Source organism: Trematosphaeria pertusa, assembly GCF_010094035.1.
Source record: "Trematosphaeria pertusa strain CBS 122368 unplaced genomic scaffold BU26scaffold_6, whole genome shotgun sequence".
Lineage (NCBI taxonomy): Eukaryota > Fungi > Ascomycota > Dothideomycetes > Pleosporales > Trematosphaeriaceae > Trematosphaeria > Trematosphaeria pertusa.
Window position 1 is genome coordinate 1,065,181 of NW_022987217.1, and position 20,688 is coordinate 1,085,868.

Genomic DNA, 20,688 nt, shown 5'->3' on the forward strand with positions numbered 1-20,688 from the left:
CCCAGAATGACATGGTCACCGGAGGACTCCAAAGTAGCAGTGAGCAAACCATGCTATGAATAAACACATCGGGCAGGGGAGAAGAGGGGATAGTGGGACATTGTATTGTTAAAGTAATTTTCGGCATACACATCGCAGAAGGTAGAGCTAGGAAAAGGCAGCCAGAAGTCCTCCAATATATAACAAAAAGCTCACTTTGCGCCCCTTCCGTCCGCTGAACCTGTCCAGGCTCAGTAAATGTGACTATCGCCTCCATACTGGATACAAACAATTGGACTACACCACAAATATTGGAATCTGAGTACCCAGGAAGAGCATTTCTTTTTGCCGGGAAGCATTCTTTTCCTAAGCCAGAACCGCTGCTCGCAACTTACATCGAGACGTTCATGAAAGTTCTCTCTGGTTCGCGGTTCGTCTACGATGTCGCTCATGTCGCTAACAGAGATATCGCTAGTCTATCAAACCTCATTTGTTCGGGGTTCGGCGTTTCCGGTTCCCGCGCTCAAGAGCAGAGCCTCTCCGTGCAAGGATTCCCCACTTGCTGACTGAGCAGCACGGCGGATTCGCAAAGGCGAGCTCTCCGTGGGAGCGAACATCTCTCCATACAAATATAGCCTCGCAATCTCGCTTCTCTCTATTCCTATTCTTCACCTTTTTCCCAACCATGACGTTCACCCTGACAAACACAACCCAACACCCCGACAGCGGCGCCACGCCACTCAGCCTCGACGCCACCAGCGACCAATCAGCCCAAGATGTAAAGCTCGTCTATCCATCGGCCGAGAACGACTATCGCATTACGACGGCCATCATTCCGCCGGGCAGCAAATTCCACCCCGGCGCGCACTGGCACGAAGATTACGATGAGGTCATGCGCGTCGCGAAAGGCCGTGCGAAGATCAGGCTGGGAAAGGAGTGGAAGATATATGGGCCTGAGGATGGGGAGGTTCTGATTCCAAAGGGGACGGTGCACGATTTGATGAGGGCGGATGTGGATGCCAAGCCCGGGGAGGGGGACGAGGGGGAAGTGTGGGTTGAGGAGAGGGGTGAGCCTGGTATGGGTGTTTCGTCTTGCCATTTTGGAGCCTCCCTATAGGAAGATGGACGTGGGAACTAACGGGTCACAGTCGACGGCTCCAAGGAAATCTTTTTCCGCCATGCGTTTTCCATCACCGCGGATAAAGCGGCTTTTGGGTGGAAGTTTCCGCTGCAGATGCTGCTTACGCTCATGTATACGGATGGGTACGTGGATCTTGTGCCTGGGCCGGCGAGCTGGTATGTCACGCATGGGTTGTATGCGGTTGTGAGACCTGTGGCAGGCTGGGCGGGCTTGACGCCGTTTTACGACCAGTATACGCCCGAGAGATTGAAAGAGATTGCGAAGACATTGGAGGAGAGGATGATGGGAAAGAAGAAGGTGTGAAGAAAGACGAGGCCAGTGTTTGGCACAGCTGTGAAGACACGTTTTGGTTCTCGCTGAGGATATACTCGGGGCCGCAGCTCTTCAAGCTATCTGACCTATACCTTGAAGATGCAGTTGAGCATTCCAGGAACTTGGAATCCATGAGTGGTTCTTTCATGCCTCGCGTAAGGTGTATGTGCCGTCGTGAAGAAGGGTACGACATAGCCAACTCGTTTGGCCCGGACACGTGGGCTTCGGCGAGTGAAACGTATGTTCCGGAAAGGAGAAACGAGAGCGAGGTCGGTAGCCGATCTTACCACACGCCGTGGAGGCCTACCGTTCAGACAAGCTCAAGCTAGACAACGCCAGTTTCGTCTCATCCATGCTGTTCCACGTGGGTCCGCGCGAGACCTGAGCGAGTCGTTGCGGGAACAACCTGCCGTGCCGGAGCGAGCCTCCGTCAATCCAGTACCGCCTTTTCGATCACATGCTCTTCAGTCGATGATTCCGCTATCTTTGTTTATACCAGGTGTTCGCAGAGGTGGAAGGGGGACCTGCTGCGCACCAAGTTTTCACAGCTCCAAACTATACCATATCAAGCTTAGCGTCAGAGTCCCGTGATGCTCGGCTACCCGAGATGCCGGCCGATGACGTTCACCGATCGTGCTTCAGCTACGCCTCAGCTGAATATAGAACAGCACACTCAGCAGCTCAGGAAGCGCTATCGCCAGCCTCCCCTGCAGCCTCGCTCTCAACCATGGGCTAGCCGATCGTCCGCTCCTTCCTCTCTTTCAGCTCGATTAAATCGCCTCCAGCCCTCTAGTATCTAATTCACAGACCTACTTCCCCATCTCCTCACCGCTCTACTCTCCTCAATCCTTCCTGTCCCGCGGCCTGCGCATGTCCTCGCTCCCTCCACGATGACCCTCGCAAAGCACAACTACCACACCGCGGCCGCGATACCGCCGCACCTCGCGCCCGCGGACGTCATCTCCGCGCTGCACGACCACAACACCTGCCTCACGCTGCAAGCCCTCACAACAGGCCACGAAAAGCTGCCCGAGAACCCGCCCGCCACGCGCAAAGACACCTTCTGGTATCCGCCCGACAGACACCCCATCACGACCTACAACGTCTCCGAGTGTATAACCTGGATGCCGGGCATCGGCGAATGGGGCCGCAAATATATTACCTTCCCGTCGTGCTTCCAGAACACGCCGAGCGGGCTCAAGTCGCGGGCGGACGCGAGCGGCGTGGTGCTGCGCGCTGAGTTCCGCGTCATTGAGGGCTGGCATGGTGATGCGGAGGTGGATGGCGAGGGCGAGGGGCTCGGAGAGGTGGATTGGGTGCTGGTGGAAGATGTGGAAGTCCAGTGTGCGTGGTGGCTGATGCCGTTTGTGCGGGGCAAGATGGAGCAGGCGCATAGGGATATCTGTCGCAAGGTGGTCGAGAAGGTGGAGATGGAGAAGAGGCAGGAGGCGCTTGCGAAGACGGCGGCGAAAGGGAAGGCCAAGGTGGATTCGCCGGATCGGGAGGAGACGCAGGCGGATGCGGGGGCTCCGCCGGAGAAGATTACATATGGATAGGGGGACTGAAGAGTTGGGCGACAATGTATGTGCTGGTCTCATCGTTGGGGTTGTTTGGATTAGCTGGGTGACACCAACATCTTGCATCATGTCACGACGTTACGATTTCTTTGCTTCTGCAGACGGATGTAAGTCAGTCGACGCGATGATAATCTAATGTATTAGGTGCACCTCTCTATCGCTCTCCACCCTGATCTACAGTCACACCTTCGCCGCAGCTACGCCGTCAACCTCTGCCTCCCCCTCCGCCGTCAACACCTCCCTTAGCCTCTCAATCTCCTCATCGGTCAATCCCACCACGTCCTTGAAGTACCCCTCCGGCCCGCCCCATCTCTTCTCTACCTCCCCCAGCAACGCTTCCATACTCTCCCTCCGCGCTCCCACCATTCTCTTACACTTCCTCTTCGCCTCCTCAGCCCCGTACTCCTTGAACGCTCCCTTCCTCAGCAACCTTTCCACATTGATATGCCGCGTCGGCGCGAGCCCTTGTTCGGATAACGTGTACTCGTGCACAATCGACTCAGCGGGCACGTGGAGCAAGAGCAGGAGCAGCGAGATGAACACACCCGTTCGATTATTGCCCGTTGTACAGTGCATGAAGAGCGCCGGCGGCGGCGCCGCGGGCGTGACGGCGCGCAGGAGATGCGTGAGCACCGTGTGGAACATGTGTCCGCCTTCAGTTAGGATTTCGACCAAGGCCGTTACTATGCCCTAAAAGTCCCTACATGTCAGCTTTCTTCGCGTACGGTAGGCGGAATAGAAGTGCAGACCCTACCTCCGTGCCCTCCCCAGCATAAAGCTCATACCGCTTCCGCGCCGCCTCCTCCGTATACTGCTCCTCCCTAAACACCGGCGCCCATATTCTCTCTATCCCCTCAATCTCTCTATACCCGCCTGCCTTCTCGATCTGCTGTTTGCTCCGCAGATCGAAGTCCGTCTTGATGCCTAGCGCCCTGAGCTTCGCGGCTCCGTCGGGCTGGAGGTGGTTGGTGTCGGAGCCGCGGTAGAGAATCCCCTTGCGCACATGGCGAGGCGAGTCAGCGGGAGAGGATACCGGCCAGCCGCCTGTGTCGCGGAAGTTCGATATGCCCAGCACGAGGTGGAAGGGCAAGAAGGATGGGTGCGGTGCTCGGGGTGCGGTGGCTGGGGGGTTTGGCGCGGGTTCGTTGGCGGGCTTTGTGGAGAGCATTGCGATGCTAAGGATGAAGTACCTAGGTAAATCAGAGCAACGTGAGTGAGGTAATGTAGTTGAGCGGAAAGTCTATGGAGGTCATCTCGTGAACGCGACCACCCTCAGGCAGAAGCGAATCAGCATAATTAGGAAAAATCATGGAGATCAGCCGGCTGTCAGGAATCCCATGTTTGCTGACAGTTTCGTTTAGGTAGCTGTAGAGGACGGGGCGCCGGTTCGCATGGGGCCAAGCCTTAATAGATGGCGGGGTGGACGCTGCACCCCACGTTTTCTGGCCCTTTGCTTTTTCTGGTGCGCAACCAGTACGGCGGGAGATGTGCCGAAACGCTCGGCGCGCTGGGCTGGCTGCGTACTCTCGTTTTGTTTTCTGTCCTGTGCGGCCTTCGCTCTCCTTCGCCTTGTCCACGGAATTGTTGTACATGTCAACCATGACATCGCCACCTACAGGGCTGAGGCCTGCGCGGCCCGTGCCGAAGCATGACTAGCAAGCATCCTTGGAGTCACCAGGCACAGTCAACGCGGTGTAAGGACCATTTAGACATATTCTCAAAAGGACAGAGAAACTTTCTCCAAGACCGATCGATTCCCTATTGTCTATATTTCCCTTGAGTAGACAAACCCCCTCAGCATGTCGACGCTGGCCGCAATATCACAACCTTAAGACGACGAAGCATAGAAAGCAGTTTCTACGACCTGGCGAGCCCGCCTCGCGCAAACTATCTCGGTGCGAAGACTAGAAGTAGTACAGTTGAGTAATAGAGTCACAAGAGGTTGTTTTAGGGGCTGTGTTCATCGGCGAGTTTTCTTTACTGAGGTCCTCACCGTTTCCGCGACTTTGCAACCTCTACCGTACTCATCTCCCCTTTGAATATCATAACAGCATCTAGAATCAACGGCGATGTCCGCAATGTACGACTACCCCTGCGATTTCGACATGCTCGACGAACTCCCGGAAGCTCCTTATGATGGACCTCTCGACGACGATGTAATGGCGTCGGTCGAGAAGGTCGACGGCGATTATCTTTACGATCCTAACGAACTCCTGGAAGCTCCATTCGTTGGGCCTATCGATGACGGAGTATTCGCGCCGATCGAAGAGAACGTTGAGGAGGATTATCTTTGCGATCCTAGCATGTTCGATGAGCTGCTGGAAGTGCCTTACATGGAGCCTATCGACGACTACCCAATTGCGGAAATTAGAGAGAAGGTCGAGAATGATTATCCTTGCGATTCTGCCAGGCTTGACGAACTCCTGGAAGCGCCTTACTTCGGGCCTATTGACGACGAAGCAATGGCGTCGATTAAAGAGAAGGTCGGCAGCGATTACCGAGAGATCTCGCGGTGGTTTTCAGGACTATCACACACCGTCCCTGGAGCATGGATGGAGATGGTAATCGCGATGCCGGAAGAAGAGCTCACGGAGGACCAGAGAGAGGCAGAGGGATTATTCACGGAGCTTGATGGGCGACGGAAAAGCCGGAGGCTCGCTCTTCGGGCCGCGGAGGAAAGTGCGCGGATGGGGTAAGGGGTTGTGGAATGCGAAAGCATGGATGGAGTGGCTGGCGGTTTGACGGCAGCGGAGCCCCCCGTCGCACGTAGAATCGTGATTGAGGGAGCATATAAGTAAGTCCGTTCGCCAATCTCGCACAGATCTTCACCAGGGACTAAGTTCAGCTAACAAACACTCTACAGACGGAAAGGAACATGGATACCCCTTGGCTCAGTGGTCCCTGAAAGCATCAGACTATGCTCTCGCCGCCTATGCATCCGCTGCGCCGCAGTAGATAGAGTCCTCCAGATCAACGAACCCGCCGAGACCGCGCTCGTGCGCCCTCGTCGATTCCCTAGAACGCTCTTTTGCGGGAGGACGATTTGCGATCAGACTTACAGCGAGAAGACCGGCCGTGGGAGTAGCAGCAATACACGGACTGCAGCTGCTATTGGCGGTCTTGTGGTTCCGGGCGACAACGCTGGAGCGAGGAGGTGGGTTTGTACGGCGTGCTTGGGGCCGCAGAATGATCCGAGGACTGGCGAGGCTGTTTATTTTGTGGGGATTAATCCGCTGGCGGAGGGGGTGTGTAAGTTTTGCCGTTTGTTTGCGCCGCAAGGGCCGCGGGGTGTGAGAGAGGAGGGTTGGGAAATTGTTTAGAGCGAGTGGAGGGGCGTGGTGGTGTGGGATATGATACTATTTCTGACTACTATTTTTTAGTATATTTGGGCATCTATTGGCACTATTTTCCTAGATAGCTACTGCGCGTTGAAGTATGATCATCCTCTGACCTGGCTTCAGACGTAGGCATATTGCCGAGAAGTCTGCCAACTCCATCCCTCATTCAGTGCTCTGCCATTCCTAAAGGCATTCGCAGAACGCATCAGGTTATGAGCTCCATTGCACCAGTTCTTTTCTTTGACTGAGCGCGCATCAAATAGTGCTTCAATGGCGTTGAGTCACGCGCGGGCGGTGACACTAGTCATTGCGTTCATGAGGCACAGTCAACACCTGTCTTGCGAATGAATTACAATCTTGGTTTTTGCAAGAACAACGTCGCCATTTCATCGGTACGGTGGCAGTAGAATGCGTCAACATGCATTACTCATCGCTGTGAGAGTATAAAACCTTCCAGACTTCGAGTTACGTTCCTCTTTCCTAGCTGCACACAACCATTTCGCAACCCTCATTTCCATACTCGAGAATACCCAGACTCGTCTTTCTCAGTGCGAAGCAATCACTCTAGCGAACTCTACATCTTGGAAAGCGACCGCCAGAAACCACTACAGCTATCGAAGCCGCAACCCAAGTCCAAACAGCTCCGCGCAGAATCGTCAGCGAAGCAATGCCTGAACGTCGCGACCGATCGAAAAGATCTAAATCTCCTAAGGGCCATCCAAAGGATGGCGAGGTCTGGGTGAGGGAGTATACAAAGCATTACATATGCCATAAATGCGCGTATCTAGGCATTTACCTTTGACCATTTGCGGCTAACGGTCGAATCGCAGGCAACACGAAGCACAGCAAAAATGACGCCAGGACAGACCCGCAATGCTCCTGCATGCACTAGTATGTTTCATGCGCACACGAGAGCAAGTCGAAGAGACGGTGCAAGATTGTGACATAGGCCGCGATGGCATGTGCACGAAGCGTGCGCGGATGGGTCCGAGTCTTCCACGATGACTCTCTATCAGGAGGCAAAATCTGACGAGCGAGATATAATGAAACATTCTTTTAATACCCATGTGGATTCTATCAACGATCCAAGCATTACACTTACCTTTGTGAATTTTCTTCCTTCTTTGAACTCTCTCTCTCATATCCACCTCATGCCTTTCTTAAAACTGAGTGAGAATCAATCTGATATCGACGCTAGAAACGCGACAGCTGACGGTACGTTTGCGCCCGGCCACTAATGCTCCACGCGGTCAGGTATGGAGGAACTCTCTGCGCGGAGTCATGGAGCGCTGGCATCTGACCCGTCTTCAGACGTCGGTGGATCTCAACAACGCAATCTCTAGATATTATCAAGCAACGAGGAGGCCCGTCTTCTCACGCAATATGCATTTCCTAATGAATATCTTCCCTCTCAAATTTCCCCGCGCGCAGTCATGCAACGACGAATGAGATACAAAGAGTCAACGCTGGAATGACTCGAAGATCCGCACCCCCGTGCGCAAGGCTTCCCGCACTCGACTCACCGTGAACACGTAACGAACATGCACTGATGAGTAGCAGTTGGAGTCAGGGCTATGACTATGCTGGTCGTGACGGAGTGTATCCAAGAGAACCACTCATAACAGAGATACTTAAACGCTTCGTAGTCGAGTATCCCTTCTTCTTTCCTTACCATATCCCCAGTACACTCGACCTTGCATATTTCACCACAATCTTTAGCTTCAACTTCGACTGCTATTCATTAAAATTTCACATCGAAGAGCCGCACAACAAGAACTCCTTTGGACGCTGGCATTATGGCAGACGATTTCAGCGAGTTCATCAACGAGGAAATGTTCGAGGACGAGTACAAGGACAAGCCAAGGGACGAGGACAAGCCAAGTGAGATTGAAGACCTCTTCAATAAATCTCCTTCTGCGCCAGTCGATGAGGAAGCTGCCTCTAGTCGAGCGCTAGAGGGCGAGTATTGGGAGACTCTAGAATGGATTTCAAAGATCCTCAAGGAGAAGTTACTTGGATCGAGTCCTTGGGGCAAGATAGCGGCTTCCGCCCCCTACGATTCTCTCACCGAGAACCAAAGAGAGAGCCGACGATTGATCGAAGAGCATGTCGGGAATCAAATTGGCGGTCAGTCGACTCTAGGCGACATCGATACGATCAGGAAGACAATTGCAGACTACGAAAAACAGGACACAGCTGAGATCAATTCGGAAGAGTTCGACTCGAACAGGTCGGTTCTTGCCTTGGATGACTTCGAGAGCGACTTCAAAGCATCTGGGGACGAAGTGGACATAGACGAACGGATCGAAGAAGCGGCTCGGGAAATCGACAGAATCGGGCGGCACTTGAAAGATAGCGGCATGATGGACGAATGGAGCCTATGGGAAGGGAATGAGGAGGAACGCACGGAGACGGAGGAGAAAGGAACGAGCTCGAAGACTCCGACCACGGCAGATGTGGAATACGGCGTTCGAATGTCCGATACCTATACCCTGTCTTCCCAGGTAGACAAAGGGTTGCGACAATCGTTACCTTGGTATTGCCTGGCCACCCTTGCGAGCAAACGCCCCGAAGATATACCAAAAATCACGCCGAACCCGGCGCCCAACTCAGACCGACTGTTGAAATGTCCCGATGGGAACTGCCGTTCGACCTACCGCAGTACTACGGGATTCGGAGGAGGTATATCCCTCCAATTGTCAGCATATCGAGAAAAAAAGGTGGTAACTGGCGTTGTTGCCGCCCTGGAAGGGTATGTTGGAGGCAGATGGATATGTTTAACTTGCCTTGGACCTCAAGAAAATGTGCGTACTGGGAGGATCGTCCATAACGTGACTATCAACCGTTGGGACAAGGAGAAGACATGCCATGCGTGCCGCAGCATATTCTCGAAGGTTGTGGCGGGGAGGCAGGAGGATGGACTACGAATCATCTGAGTCTGCAGGGGAGCGTGTTGAATCTGTCTGTCTGTACTTGTATCTAATAGAAGGCTTTTCACTCTTTCATGCCGTCTCTAAACGTGATAGCTATGATACTCGCCCATGCCCCAATACAGCAACATGAGCGCGCGAACACTAAATCAAGAAAGCAGTGGTTCTTGCACACTATCCGAACCCTCGCCGCGCTCATCTTCGTCGCGGTAAAGGGGCGCTAATTGTCACGCCTGCGTACCTTTTGGGCCAGGGATCGTCGCATCAGTCTCATCAAAATCGTCCTGGTATCTATCTACCGAGTCGACAGAAGGTCGGTAGTCTTTATTGAAGAGCGCTTCCATGTCTTCGAGACTTCGTTGGCTCGTTTCGGGGTACAAGAACCCTGGATGAAGTTAGCAAGAGTGATGGAACGTCGGGCTCTAGAAAGGGATGGCGCACAGATTATGATCGCTGAAACGAGATTCGTGCTCATGAAGATGAAGTGCGTCTTTGAGCCGATGTTATTCATGCCCACAGGCCAGGTCTGTGAGGAGATGATGGCGCCGATGGAGGAGCCGGAAGCGGCGATGTTCAAGCCGCGAGCTCGGAAATTCGTGGGGAAGATCTGGAATACAATCAGAAAAGAATCGCTTCAGACGCACGAAGACCGACCTCAGACCCGTACACCCATGCTGCTGGGCCGAAGCCAATGGAGTACCCAAAGGTATAGATGAAGATGAACATGATGCAAACGTAGTCGGCTGCGTGATTGACGTTGTTCGGATAGGCGAGTGGCAATGCGCCGTTGAGCTGCAACCAGCTTAGCATTGCAAAGCCCGGGAGTGAAGGGCAATCTTACCAGCAAGGCAATACTCATCACAATACATGATACCACAAGGGTTAGCCGCCTTCCGAATCTATCTACCAGCCAGGTATCGAACAGCGTGCATCCAATCTTCAGAGTACTCTCGATACCACCGATCATAAGCGTCAACTTACGCTCGATACCGAGGCTCATGAAGATGGATGGCAGATAGTACTTCATCGAAGTATTTCTGTGCACGTCGTCAGCTATTATATTCCACCAACATCCAGTATCATTGCCAATTATGCGTTGTCGAGGAATGGCGCAGGGATGGCGGAGGCAGGGAAGGCTTTTGCGTACCCGCACATCTGGGCCATGAACTGAAGAAGCGAGGCGCGCCACAGCCGATTGAAAAGCGGACGATCTGTGAAGAGCATGGTCCAGGACTGCGAAGTCGCATGGCGTTGTTGTACATCGTCTTCGATCGCCTTCAGCTCCGCATGGACAAGCTCATGAGAGGGACTAAGAGCTCGGAGCCAGGCAAGGTTTCGTCTGGCCGCTTCGATCCGGCCGTGCTCGACCAACCAGCGAGGACTGTGTTTCGTCAGCGTGGGTCCGAAGGAGCAGGAGCGAAAAGTACATACGTCTCCGGGCAGAAGAACACTCCAATGAGGAAGAAGATCTCGGGAACGAACTGAAGAGCCATCGAAAGCCTCCAGCCGTAGTAGGTCCCGCGGGCTGTCTCCCAGTGACTCACGCCATATCCAACCCTGACATGATCAGTTCTGCGCTGGGCACGTATGATTTCGAGCTTACCAGAAAGCGGTGGCTAAGCCGGCGACGAGGCCGACGTGGTTGATAACGACATATCGTCCGCGATGCTTTGCGGGCGATACTTCGCTGTATCAAGTGAGTTCAAGTCAACAGTGGCTCCGGACAACAGACCTTTGGTACAGCGGAACAGAGGTAGATACAATGGCCAAGCCAAATCCACACACGATGCGACCTACAATCATCATTGCGACGCCATGCTCGCCTCTTGCCGCTGTCTGAATGGCTGCACCAACACTGGTAGTAAGGATACCAGTCGCGGCTGCTATTCTACGACCGAATCGGTCGGCCAAAGGATGCGATACGAAAAGGTAGCTGAGCCATGTTCCAAGGTAGTATATCGAGGTGATCAGTCCGGTCATCGCCTTCGTAGGGTTATGCAGTGACTTTTTAAACCCGGGATGCACATATATCGTGGCCATAATCCCGATGTTGTACCTAAACTGCCGTCAGCATTGCTTCGGCATCTACCATTGCCTCATACCCCCAAGCCAGCGAAGCGAGTCCAAAGAAGGTGCTGACTGCCAGAAGGCGAAGCGACGCCGTCTTAGGCAGAGGTGCTTTAGCCGCCGTCCGTGGATACGCCATATCGACAGAATCGCGAGGTATAGGCACGCAACGATAATTCCCGTCGAGCTCTGATGTCGCTGCAATGGGGAGATCAGCCCGGAGCGCTGGATAGGTCGTGGATTTAAGGTGGGCTCACGCTGGATCCGGGCCCCTGCTCGTCCCGTCGCGCGTGGCGTCCGGCTCCTCATGTTCCCCCACGGTCTCAGGTAACTGTAGAGGTCCGGCAGTTTGGTCAACAAATCATCTCAACACGCTGTTGCTAAGGGAGCCGCGTTTCACGGGCTAGGCGGGCTGTTTCCGGTGCAAACTGGCCCGAACCTTGGGAGGCGAGCTTGCCGCACCACAGCTAGCGTCCGCTGGCACGAGAGGAGGCCTGAATAAACTCGTAAAAGCCAGCAACTAAGAGGCTTGATCGAGAAGCGAGCTGGGAAAGCAATGCAGGCGTGCTTGTGCTTCGCCAGGGGTTTTGCGTCGCCAGTGGTCGAATTTGGTGTCGGATGACCACCAACCAACTGGTAGCTAAGAAGTCGGGAGCTTGTGTGGCCCTCAGAAGAGGTGGCTTGCGTCGTCCATTCGAGTTCGTTCTACCAGAAAGCTACCAAGGTAGGCCGGTTGGTTCGAAGGTCGCGATCATCGCAATGCAGGCGAAACCACTTGACCGGGACAAACATGAACGTCAGCTAATGGTCACAGACAGAAGAGCCAACCGAAAAGCAAAGAAGGATGGCGGTGGGGGTTGACGCGTGATAGGATGAAAAGCGACGTCGGGCCGGAAAAAGGTGGCGCCGTAGCGCGAAATCCCTTTCACCCCGCACTTGGCATTCACGGCCGCCAATTCACTGCCTTTAATCCCTTTCACCTCGCACTTCGGCCTTTATCAGCGCCAGCTCACCGCCTTCAGTCGCCTTCAACACTGCTCACGGGGGCGTACGCGTGCGGAAGAGCAGCGACAAGGTTGGTTACCGCCGCACTCAGTCCCACGGGGCTTCAACCGCTTCGGCAGGACACCTTCAGCAGGAATGCGGCACGCCACGATCATGCCAGTCGGCAGTAGCCCTCTTCCGTGGGCCAGAATTTCATTCGATCAGGCTGCTCCCGCTTGGACAAACGAGGGATCAACTGCATGACCGGAAGTCTTACCAGGCTAAATTCAAATGCCGAGCACTCTCCATCCGGGCGGGGACGGCGTGCGCCTCCGTAACAAGCGAATCGCATCGTTTCTCTTCATTAATATCCGACCAATTGCAGCCCCCGTCTCATTTCCACAGCCATCTTTGTGCACCCTGGTCCTTCCTATCCCAATCTACTCTTGAACACATCTCATTAAGTCGTATACACAAAACTGGACCAGAGAGGTACTTTTGAGCCACAATCTGCTCCGTTTGTGTCCGACGACCGATCAGCACCGTTCATTTAATGATATCATGGACGTGCGACCTTATCCGGGTAAGGAAGAGGCTCAAAAGCGCTCTGCGCCCGTTTTCTAGAAGGCGTGGTTTGATCAGTCTCCTGTCATTCCTTCCGCGTCGCGTGGTACATGCTCTCAACTAAGTGTAGCTTAATCCTTATACGGCTACGCTCATCTTGTACTTCACCAACACATTACTTTTCCAGTCCGATGATTCGACGACACTCTCATTGATTCGAGATGGCTAATAGGGGGGATGTGGAGGAAGAAGAGCGGTTGCTGGAAGGTCTGTTTCTCTAGGCCATCGTTACTCAATGATTCTAATCTGGCCCAGGGAAGTCGACCGATGAGAAGAATTCCGGTGTCACCACACGCGTACTAGAGGATAAAGTTACGTGGAGAAATCTACCCCACAAGAAGCAACTCCTGTTACTCGCACTCTGCCGCCTCTCGACGCCGCTATCCAATGCCTGCCTCCTCCCGTACCTATACTACTTGGTCAAGTCTATTCTTGATGACCCGGATCATCCGTCAGCGCCCCAGAAGATCTCTCGCATGACTGGTCTTCTGGTAGCTGCATATCCTATCGGCCAGATGATGACGAGCATGCTCTGGGGTCGGCTTTCGGATACATACGGCCGCAAGCCAGCGATTCTACTGGGTCTAACTATTAGTGTCACTGCCAATCTCGCTTTCGGCTTTTCGAGATCAATTGGCATGCTGCTGTTCTGGAGGGTACTGGCAGGCATGGCGAATGGCATACTGGGCGTGATGAGGACGATGACGGCGGAGATCGTGAAGGACCGGACATACCAGACACGGGCATTCCTGGCTCTGCCACTCATATTTAACTCGGGAAGGGTAGCAGCGCTGGCAATTGGGGGTTGCTTGGCAGATCCCGTGGACAACCTCCCCTGGCTTTTCGGTCCTACAGGCCTATTCAACTTTGCACGAAATCCAGATGGCGTAGCCTGGACCATCAAGTACCCTTATGCTTTACCAGCGCTCTTCAACGGCACCGTCCTAGCCCTTTGCCTCATATTCGCTACTCTGTGGCTGAAGGAAAGCCTGCCCACGAAGGAGCAGGATTGGGATTTGGGGCTTGCCATTCGCCAGTCCATCTCCGGCTTCATTAAACGCAAAATTCTCCGGAAGGCCGACTCCGGATATACCGCAGTACAGATTGAAGAGGCTGAGGTGATAATGGCAGACGTCCCAATCGCCGAGGCCACCTCTACAGGATCATTGACCCCAACCCACTCCACCACGAAGCCATATCGTCCTCCTTTCCGGGAGATCTGGACCCGCCCTCTTCTCAAGGCCCTGCTCGCGTTCGCCCTCCTTCCACTCCACAACGCAACCTTTCTCCACGTCTTTCCGGTCTTTCTGAGCATGCCGACGGCGCCGAACATTCACCCCACCGTCTTCCGTTTCACTGGCGGCCTTGGTCTGGCCTCACCAACAGTCGGTCTTTACCTCGCAACATTTGGCATCTGCGGGATCCTTCTTCAACTGTTCATCTATCCCCGCATCCAGAAGCGCGTCGGCACTCTCGGTGTCTTCCGTCTAGCAAATGCAATCTTCCCACTCGCTTACATTTTCGCTCCGTATTTATCGCTACTAGCCGGCAACGCAACGGCGAAGTGGCCAGCCATGGCTGGCGTGCTCTTCTCTCAGGTCATAGCGAGAACCATGGCTATCCCCAGCAGTGTGATACTCCTTACTGAAGCCGCCCCGCGACGAAGCGTGCTCGGCACCGTGCACGGCGCTGGCAATACTCTTAGTGCTCTCGCAAGCGCTACTGGCCCCGTTATCGGAGGCATGCTCTTGGCACGCGGCATCGACGGCGGTGCTGTGGGTGTCGTATGGTGGTGCTGGCTGCTGTTGGTTGCACTTGCGGCGTTGGGATGGAGCCTCATGCTCGATAAGAGCGAGGATGGCGACGAAGAGAAGGAAATGGCGCCGTTGGAGAAGGGTGTATAATGAGTTCAAGCATTGATATGTAGATATTTTCCCTTCCGCGAGGAACAGCAAACATCACTATTACAGGCTCTCTCTACTCCATCTGCACGACATGATAAAGGGGGACTCATCGTTCGGGGATCGCCCCTCAAGAGATACGCACACCCATCGGTCAGCACAGCATCCGACCCGTCATTCTTCGTTGTTCTAGACCAAGTAGCATGAATTTGAACGCTAGCAGAGTCGAACTAGACATGCTATGTAAAGTATCCGAACACTGCTTCTACCGGGCCATCGCGAATACTACGAGTCGGCACCACGAAGCGGTCCCTAAGCTCAACATCGCGTACCCGTAGCCGATAGTCCGAACTCGACACGGCGGCCGTGGGATCGCCGACCCCCTAGAAATAGATGCCGTCCCTTATAGTCGTGACGTCGGTGCTCGTTGAGAACGTGGCGTTGCGTGTAAAGTCTATGGCAGAGCAACCGCCATATGTGGAGCTGGAGAGAAGCTTAGCTGTGGTGTTGATAGTGGATGTAATAGTCCGGGGTGATAGGGAGGCTGGCTTGAAGCCGCTATCCTGGATCGGGCGGCCGACGCGATGGGTGGTGGGTGTGCATATTGGAGTAGAGCTGGTGCTTGGGGTCGTGGTCGTGGATGTGGATGTGGATGTGGATGTGGAGACAGAATTGGAGCGAACGTTGATGAAGTCGGGAGAAGAACTGTTACTTGTGGATGTGGAATGTAGACGAAGAAGATGGAGGAGGTGTCGAACGGAGTTGGCGCGGCGGGGGATGCGGACCAAGAGGACGGCGTTGGCATTGAAGAAGTCGGGAGAGCTGGCGCTTGACGTAGGCGTGGACATTGACGAGGAGGAAGAGTGTGCAATTGGAATGCGCATAAAAAATGTTTCAGCACATAAGGACTGCGGGATTCAGTCCCCTACTAAACCTCAAAATCGCCGCAGCGCAATCCGAACTCTGACATTCCTCACACGCATTCGCTAGAATTCACCACTAGCATCTCCACGATTTCATATCCCATCGACCTCTAACCGTTATTCACTTCGCCCCGCCCCCGGCGCAGCCGCGCACGCGTCTGGAAACCAGTGAATGCCAGCCCAGACTTGGTTTGTCAGAGACATGTTTTCACCACAACGATAGCATCTGTCTCACTTGCAGCAAACAAACAGCAACTTCTTTCGCCCGCCGACCTCAACTTTATACCTTCTCCCTCGCAACGCCCAGAGGCAGAACTCAACTACAACCATGCAGCAGCCGCAGGACATCCGGCGCTGCGCGCTCGCGCTGCTCCTACCTCTCTTCATCCGCTCGACGAACGCCGTGGAGCTCTGTATATCAGTATTTAGTGTCGTTGTAGCGACGCCTATGGCTGTGTGGATCGATGGCAAGCCGTTTAACCGCGAGCTGGTAAGTACCTACCTACCTACCTCATGAATGAACAGTACTCAAGCAGGTGCTGCAAGACTCTCGCTTGAGGGCCTTTTAGCGCCTTAGAAGTAGATAACACCACATTCCTCTACTCCGCGGTGTCTATCCTATACATGCTAACGCCGGCTAGGTCTTACCCGTCATCGCGGCAACTGCGGCGTCGTGGCTCGGTAGCGTGCTAGCGGACTATGTCGTTGTGGGCGAGTGGCTGCGTCTGCTCGTCACGTACGGGATAGCGTTCGATGGCATGGAAATGCTGATACCTGCATCCGTTGTCCCTGCGTCCAAGGTACGATGACCCCTTGAAAGTCTGTTAAGAATAGTTTTCACCTCCTCGTACAAGCAGTGGACTTTTCGCTGACGGCCCTAGGGCTGGTTTTGCTCAGCACGCGCTAACAAGTCAGTAGAAAGACCTCTCCAACCTCCGCGCCGCGCCCTTGCCCTCTAGTGCCTGGATCTTACCCGTCGGCGTATCTCTCCCGGTCACCCTTGAGCTACTGCCATACTACAACGCCCACGTGGCTCCAAAGCTCTTCCTCAGCATGGCAGTCATCTTCTGCACGCTAGCCGTCCACGTCCAAACGTTCTTGGCAGCCCTTACACGCGCCACCCTATGGAGAGACGCTAGCAAGATTCTGGTAAAGAAGATAGAGGAGGTACCCAGAATCGTGGTCACGGACATGGAAGTTCTCGACGGCAGGGCGAAAGAGAAGAAGAAAGAGCAAGGGTTGCAGAGGCCGATGATCCCGGCATACGATACGAAGATGCTACATCCCGTCCCCCCATACAAGACGAAGACGAAGACGAAGACGAAGAATGCGAAGAAGAAACCCCGGAAGAACAGCATCTCGGCAGATGAGTGGAAGAAAGCTGCGGATAAGAAAGGCCGGCCTAAACCGACCTCGAAATCGGTTGATCTGCTGAACGCAGCACACGAATCTCCCGCTCAGGTTAGGGCTCAGCTCCGCGAACCCGAGCTGGAAACAGGAAAGGATATGGGTGAAGAAGAGAGAAGGCAGGCCGAGGCAGACTACTGGATGGAAATCTTACTGGGAAAGAAAGACGGCGGTGATGCACTGGTGAAGATGGCTACACGTGGAAAGCCACGTCGACCGACGACGAGGAGGAGGGGTTAACCATGAGGTGATGAAAAAGCAGAAAAATAGACGACGAAGAGGAAACCTAAGAAACTGACATAGTTGCTGTGTAAAAAGCCCGTATGGCCACCACCCCGAGAAACCAGAGTAGAACTTTTCAAATACCCCGTGAGGAAACATGCCTTGCCCACGGCCACCTCTTTCACGCCTAGATCGCCCCGAACAGCCCAAGTTGATGTCCTCAGCATCAGTGACCCGAAGACGCCTCGCTTCTCCGGCGTTCCTCCACCAGGCGCTTCTGTTTCTCGGGCAGGCCACTGCGGACTCGCGATTAGACGACTAATGCAACAAGCTCGACGAAATGCCCACTCACAAGTATGTCCATACCGCAAGTGCATACCCTACGCTATGGTAGAAGTGCAGCCAAACCGCCGCCACCTGCATCCACGATATCCGCTCCGTCACAAACACCGGCGTCAACAACGTTGCCGCCAGAACCCCATGCAGCCGTGCACCATTCGCCGTCGTGCGCGCCACATACGCATCTCTGAACACCTGTCGCACAAATCAGCCCCACTCCTCTCCGCAATCTCTTTCCTTCTTATCTCTGTCCTACCTTCACCCCGGCTCTGTGGTATCTGTTCATTCCAGCCGCCCACCGCGCAAATATCGTCCAGTACAGCACTTCACCGCGCCATCCCCCCAGGTTGTGCACGAAGATTTGGGCCAGCAAGCAGACGCCGATGTGCCAGAAGGGTCCAGTGTGCTCGGAAAGCTCGGGGGAAAGCGTTTCGAGCGTCTCGATGTAGCCTTTCTCGATGACGAGGAAGAGGATGCCGATTGGGAGGAAGAGCGAGAGCGGGGTGGGCGAGATGTCGAGGGTGCGAAGGAGAGTAGGAAGGATGAGCGAGAGGAGGGGCGCGCGGATTGAGCGGAGGCTTTTTCCGTCCATTGCCAAAGAGACAAGAGGCGAGCTTGAAGGGTTTCGTTGCTTGGTATAGCGGGCGGAAGTGGGGTGTTGTGGACGTGGAGGAAAGAACGACCGGGCGGAACAAGATTTCGCCGAACAACGATCGAGGTGACTTGGGATGATTTAACTTCCACTTGACATGAAAGGTCTGACTCCGTGGGGTTTTTTTTTGTATATGCCCGCCCCAAGGCCAGTTCGGCGAAGGATTACAGCCCTCGATGCAGCTTCACTTTTCCGAGGTCACTCCGACTCGCCCTACCATACTGTTGCGCTTTTCCCTGTCCAACTCTTCCGGACCGAGACAACCGTCTTCCTGGCTGGAATAGCTGTGATTCTCACAAGCCTCAGCATACGTCAAACCATTTAATTGCGCAGATGGGGCACCGTCCTTCAGGCACCTGGGGCGAGTCAGTGGAATCACCTAGAACCATTCCGTGATAATCCTACATATACTTCATGCATGCCATAGCAATTCGATCAAAAAAGCCTTGAAGAATTGAGAAGATGACGTAGATAGTGACATAGCCGGTTTGCTCAGTCCAGAAGAAGACGTATATGACTATTGCGGCGAGACCATGCGAAAAGTAGGACACTGCAAGTCCGGAATTGCGGAGATGGGTCTAAAATTGTGAGCCAACTATCCCATACAGTAGGTACAGCACTTGCATTGGGATTCTTTAAGTAGTCGTCTGGCAACAGAGACGACAGAGCGCCCATCAGCGAGGCCTAATAGAGCAGCTCTCCCGCCCAGACGGGATGGTCGCTGTACCAATCCGCCCACTTCATTCTCATCGCATTGAATGCAAAGCAGATGATGGCAGCTCCACTAAGACAGTGTATCGCATAAGAGTCTCTCCTTGAGCTATTAGATAGTCTCGCGCATAACCCGCAAAGCGCATGGTACACGTTTAACTGTAGGAAAACGCGGAAAATTGAGGTCGAACCCATAATTCGTGCGTAGATCGGTGCCGTAAAGAAGACAAAGAGGTCTATTGTCGGCCTGGGAGCGTAAGACGGTCCCGACGAAGCCATGGCTGCGATAGTACGGGTAGAGAGTCGTTGCACCTCGCAAGGTGAGGCGAAGGAGGTGGATCGAGCAGATTTAGGGCTTCGGCATGTAGATACGGGACGCTGGCTAATCGTCAGTGATACTGGCGCATTAAATACCATGTCCTCAGGAGTCACGTGAAACTCACCTCACCAAAACTGACCAATCGCAAGCGGACACGCCGCTCACGCGATTTAAAATTGCCCTGCGGTATGGAAGCACTCGCAAAAAAAAGAGAGGAAGGGATGCATCGTTCCCAAAAAAAAGCAACGCCGCCTGATGTGTCGACAACTTCTGCGGCATACAGCACAAGATGGACTGACTCACAGGGGGAACAGGCGAGTTGCGCAACCGAATCTACGAGCTCTTCCTGCACTCATACCACACTGAAGACACTTGGGGCCGCGAATTCTGCACTCCCGGAAGGGTTGTTTGCCTACGTCAGCCAATCCGTAGACAGCTCGCCGCAACCACCAGCGAAGTGCGCAAGACACTTCAGTATTTCTCCTGCCGCTCCCTCGACTGCGATGTCGGCATCCTCATCGCTCCGGACTACAGCGCCAGAGTAATGCCACGAAACTTCTGGCTCTCGACACCGCGCAATTATTGGGACAGAGCTCCTGGAACATTTACACCTTTCGCGCTCTGCTAGAACACCGTTTTCCCAATGTTCCGGCTGTTTTCACGATCCGAACCTCTGTGACGTTCAGCGTAATTAACGAGGAACCATACTGCAAGGTTGATGCCATGGTTACGATGCCCGGCCGGAGTGTGGTGGAGAACCTAAGCGAGGTAGAGATGGAGATAGAGATGGAGGAATATATTTCGAGGAGTATGAACGGGGTTCCGGTTACCATTGTCGAGGAGCAGAGGCGGGAGGAATCTCAAGGGGCAACCAGTGGTACGACGACGTTCACGATCCTGGATTGGAATGTGGTTTTTAAAAGCCTGACATTAGCTTACGGGAGTTGGATATTGAATCAGGATCAAGAGGCGGCGGCTCTGGAGTACGTAGTGTAGGGCAATGGGAACCAGACCCGTGCGGTCCAAATTTGAAAAGGCCTCGCTGGGATGCAACCGTTCCTGGACGCACTCGGGAGCGCATCCTGATATGAGGGCCTCTGCTCACTCAAAGTGCGGAGAGCCGTGTAGCCTGGGAGGATGGACGCCGAGGTATATCCCAAGAACGAAAGGAAGCCACGAAATCGGGCTGTCCACCAAGGAAGATACATAAGCAATCCGGCGTTCGGATGTCGCGAGCAGCCGAAATGTTGGAGCGGACGTCG

At 54.1% G+C, this 20,688-nt stretch overlaps 13 protein-coding genes across 13 annotated transcripts; 7 read left to right on the top strand and 6 right to left on the bottom strand.

Annotated features, from left to right (window-relative positions):
• Nucleotides 1–664: 664 nt before the first annotated feature.
• On the top strand, nucleotides 665–1,423 carry BU26DRAFT_563841 (uncharacterized protein; the record flags this gene model as incomplete). Its single annotated transcript, XM_033833215.1, has 2 exons — nucleotides 665–1,055; nucleotides 1,128–1,423. The coding sequence occupies 2 exons, from the start codon at nucleotides 665–667 to the stop codon at nucleotides 1,421–1,423; spliced, it is 687 nt and encodes a 228-aa protein (XP_033684954.1).
• Nucleotides 1,424–2,331: 908 nt separating this feature from the next.
• On the top strand, nucleotides 2,332–2,862 carry BU26DRAFT_399908 (uncharacterized protein; the record flags this gene model as incomplete). The annotated part of the gene is made up of 1 exon (XM_033822785.1): nucleotides 2,332–2,862. A coding segment is annotated over one exon (531 nt), but the record flags the coding sequence as incomplete, so codon positions are not given.
• Nucleotides 2,863–3,088: 226 nt separating this feature from the next.
• BU26DRAFT_293011 (putative tyrosine-protein phosphatase) lies at nucleotides 3,089–4,288 on the bottom strand. Its single transcript, XM_033821672.1, has 2 exons — nucleotides 3,764–4,288; nucleotides 3,089–3,699 (listed from the first exon to the last, which is right to left on the bottom strand). Exons 1-2 carry the CDS (start codon nucleotides 4,175–4,177, stop codon nucleotides 3,190–3,192), a joined length of 924 nt encoding a protein of 307 aa, XP_033684956.1. The 5' UTR covers nucleotides 4,178–4,288; the 3' UTR covers nucleotides 3,089–3,189.
• Nucleotides 4,289–5,087: 799 nt separating this feature from the next.
• Nucleotides 5,088–6,343, top strand: BU26DRAFT_604239 (uncharacterized protein; the record flags this gene model as incomplete). The annotated part of the gene is made up of 2 exons (XM_033835505.1): nucleotides 5,088–5,688; nucleotides 5,873–6,343. 2 exons carry the CDS (start codon nucleotides 5,088–5,090, stop codon nucleotides 5,962–5,964), a joined length of 693 nt encoding a protein of 230 aa, XP_033684957.1. The 3' UTR covers nucleotides 5,965–6,343.
• A 1,800-nt stretch (nucleotides 6,344–8,143) lies between these two features.
• On the top strand, nucleotides 8,144–9,283 carry BU26DRAFT_504371 (uncharacterized protein; the record flags this gene model as incomplete). The annotated part of the gene is made up of 1 exon (XM_033826766.1): nucleotides 8,144–9,283. The coding sequence occupies one exon, from the start codon at nucleotides 8,144–8,146 to the stop codon at nucleotides 9,281–9,283; it is 1,140 nt and encodes a 379-aa protein (XP_033684958.1).
• Nucleotides 9,284–9,504: 221 nt separating this feature from the next.
• BU26DRAFT_563846 (general substrate transporter) lies at nucleotides 9,505–11,483 on the bottom strand (the record flags this gene model as incomplete). Its single annotated transcript, XM_033833216.1, has 9 exons — nucleotides 9,505–9,662; nucleotides 9,719–9,884; nucleotides 9,932–10,069; nucleotides 10,119–10,314; nucleotides 10,425–10,658; nucleotides 10,709–10,834; nucleotides 10,881–10,964; nucleotides 11,010–11,333; nucleotides 11,380–11,483. 9 exons carry the CDS (start codon nucleotides 11,481–11,483, stop codon nucleotides 9,505–9,507), a joined length of 1,530 nt encoding a protein of 509 aa, XP_033684959.1.
• A 1,630-nt stretch (nucleotides 11,484–13,113) lies between these two features.
• BU26DRAFT_504373 (MFS general substrate transporter) lies at nucleotides 13,114–14,856 on the top strand (the record flags this gene model as incomplete). Its single annotated transcript, XM_033826767.1, has 2 exons — nucleotides 13,114–13,159; nucleotides 13,208–14,856. 2 exons carry the CDS (start codon nucleotides 13,114–13,116, stop codon nucleotides 14,854–14,856), a joined length of 1,695 nt encoding a protein of 564 aa, XP_033684960.1.
• A 380-nt stretch (nucleotides 14,857–15,236) lies between these two features.
• Nucleotides 15,237–15,701, bottom strand: BU26DRAFT_563848 (uncharacterized protein; the record flags this gene model as incomplete). The annotated part of the gene is made up of 1 exon (XM_033833217.1): nucleotides 15,237–15,701. One exon carries the CDS (start codon nucleotides 15,699–15,701, stop codon nucleotides 15,237–15,239), a length of 465 nt encoding a protein of 154 aa, XP_033684961.1.
• Nucleotides 15,702–16,104: 403 nt separating this feature from the next.
• BU26DRAFT_563849 (uncharacterized protein) lies at nucleotides 16,105–17,423 on the top strand (the record flags this gene model as incomplete). The annotated part of the gene is made up of 3 exons (XM_033833218.1): nucleotides 16,105–16,266; nucleotides 16,418–16,576; nucleotides 16,695–17,423. The coding sequence occupies 3 exons, from the start codon at nucleotides 16,105–16,107 to the stop codon at nucleotides 17,421–17,423; spliced, it is 1,050 nt and encodes a 349-aa protein (XP_033684962.1).
• A 208-nt stretch (nucleotides 17,424–17,631) lies between these two features.
• Nucleotides 17,632–18,336, bottom strand: BU26DRAFT_563850 (uncharacterized protein; the record flags this gene model as incomplete). The annotated part of the gene is made up of 3 exons (XM_033833219.1): nucleotides 17,632–17,701; nucleotides 17,758–17,939; nucleotides 18,001–18,336. The coding sequence occupies 3 exons, from the start codon at nucleotides 18,334–18,336 to the stop codon at nucleotides 17,632–17,634; spliced, it is 588 nt and encodes a 195-aa protein (XP_033684963.1).
• A 57-nt stretch (nucleotides 18,337–18,393) lies between these two features.
• On the bottom strand, nucleotides 18,394–19,227 carry BU26DRAFT_293067 (uncharacterized protein). The gene is made up of 3 exons (XM_033821673.1): nucleotides 19,021–19,227; nucleotides 18,802–18,974; nucleotides 18,394–18,752 (listed from the first exon to the last, which is right to left on the bottom strand). The coding sequence occupies exons 1-3, from the start codon at nucleotides 19,069–19,071 to the stop codon at nucleotides 18,581–18,583; spliced, it is 396 nt and encodes a 131-aa protein (XP_033684964.1). The 5' UTR covers nucleotides 19,072–19,227; the 3' UTR covers nucleotides 18,394–18,580.
• Nucleotides 19,081–19,386, bottom strand: BU26DRAFT_504375 (uncharacterized protein; the record flags this gene model as incomplete). Its single annotated transcript, XM_033826768.1, has 1 exon — nucleotides 19,081–19,386. One exon carries the CDS (start codon nucleotides 19,384–19,386, stop codon nucleotides 19,081–19,083), a length of 306 nt encoding a protein of 101 aa, XP_033684965.1.
• A 164-nt stretch (nucleotides 19,387–19,550) lies between these two features.
• Nucleotides 19,551–20,221, top strand: BU26DRAFT_293087 (uncharacterized protein). The gene is made up of 2 exons (XM_033821674.1): nucleotides 19,551–19,744; nucleotides 19,795–20,221. The coding sequence occupies exons 1-2, from the start codon at nucleotides 19,615–19,617 to the stop codon at nucleotides 20,052–20,054; spliced, it is 390 nt and encodes a 129-aa protein (XP_033684966.1). The 5' UTR covers nucleotides 19,551–19,614; the 3' UTR covers nucleotides 20,055–20,221.
• The last annotated feature ends 467 nt before the right edge of the window (nucleotides 20,222–20,688 follow it).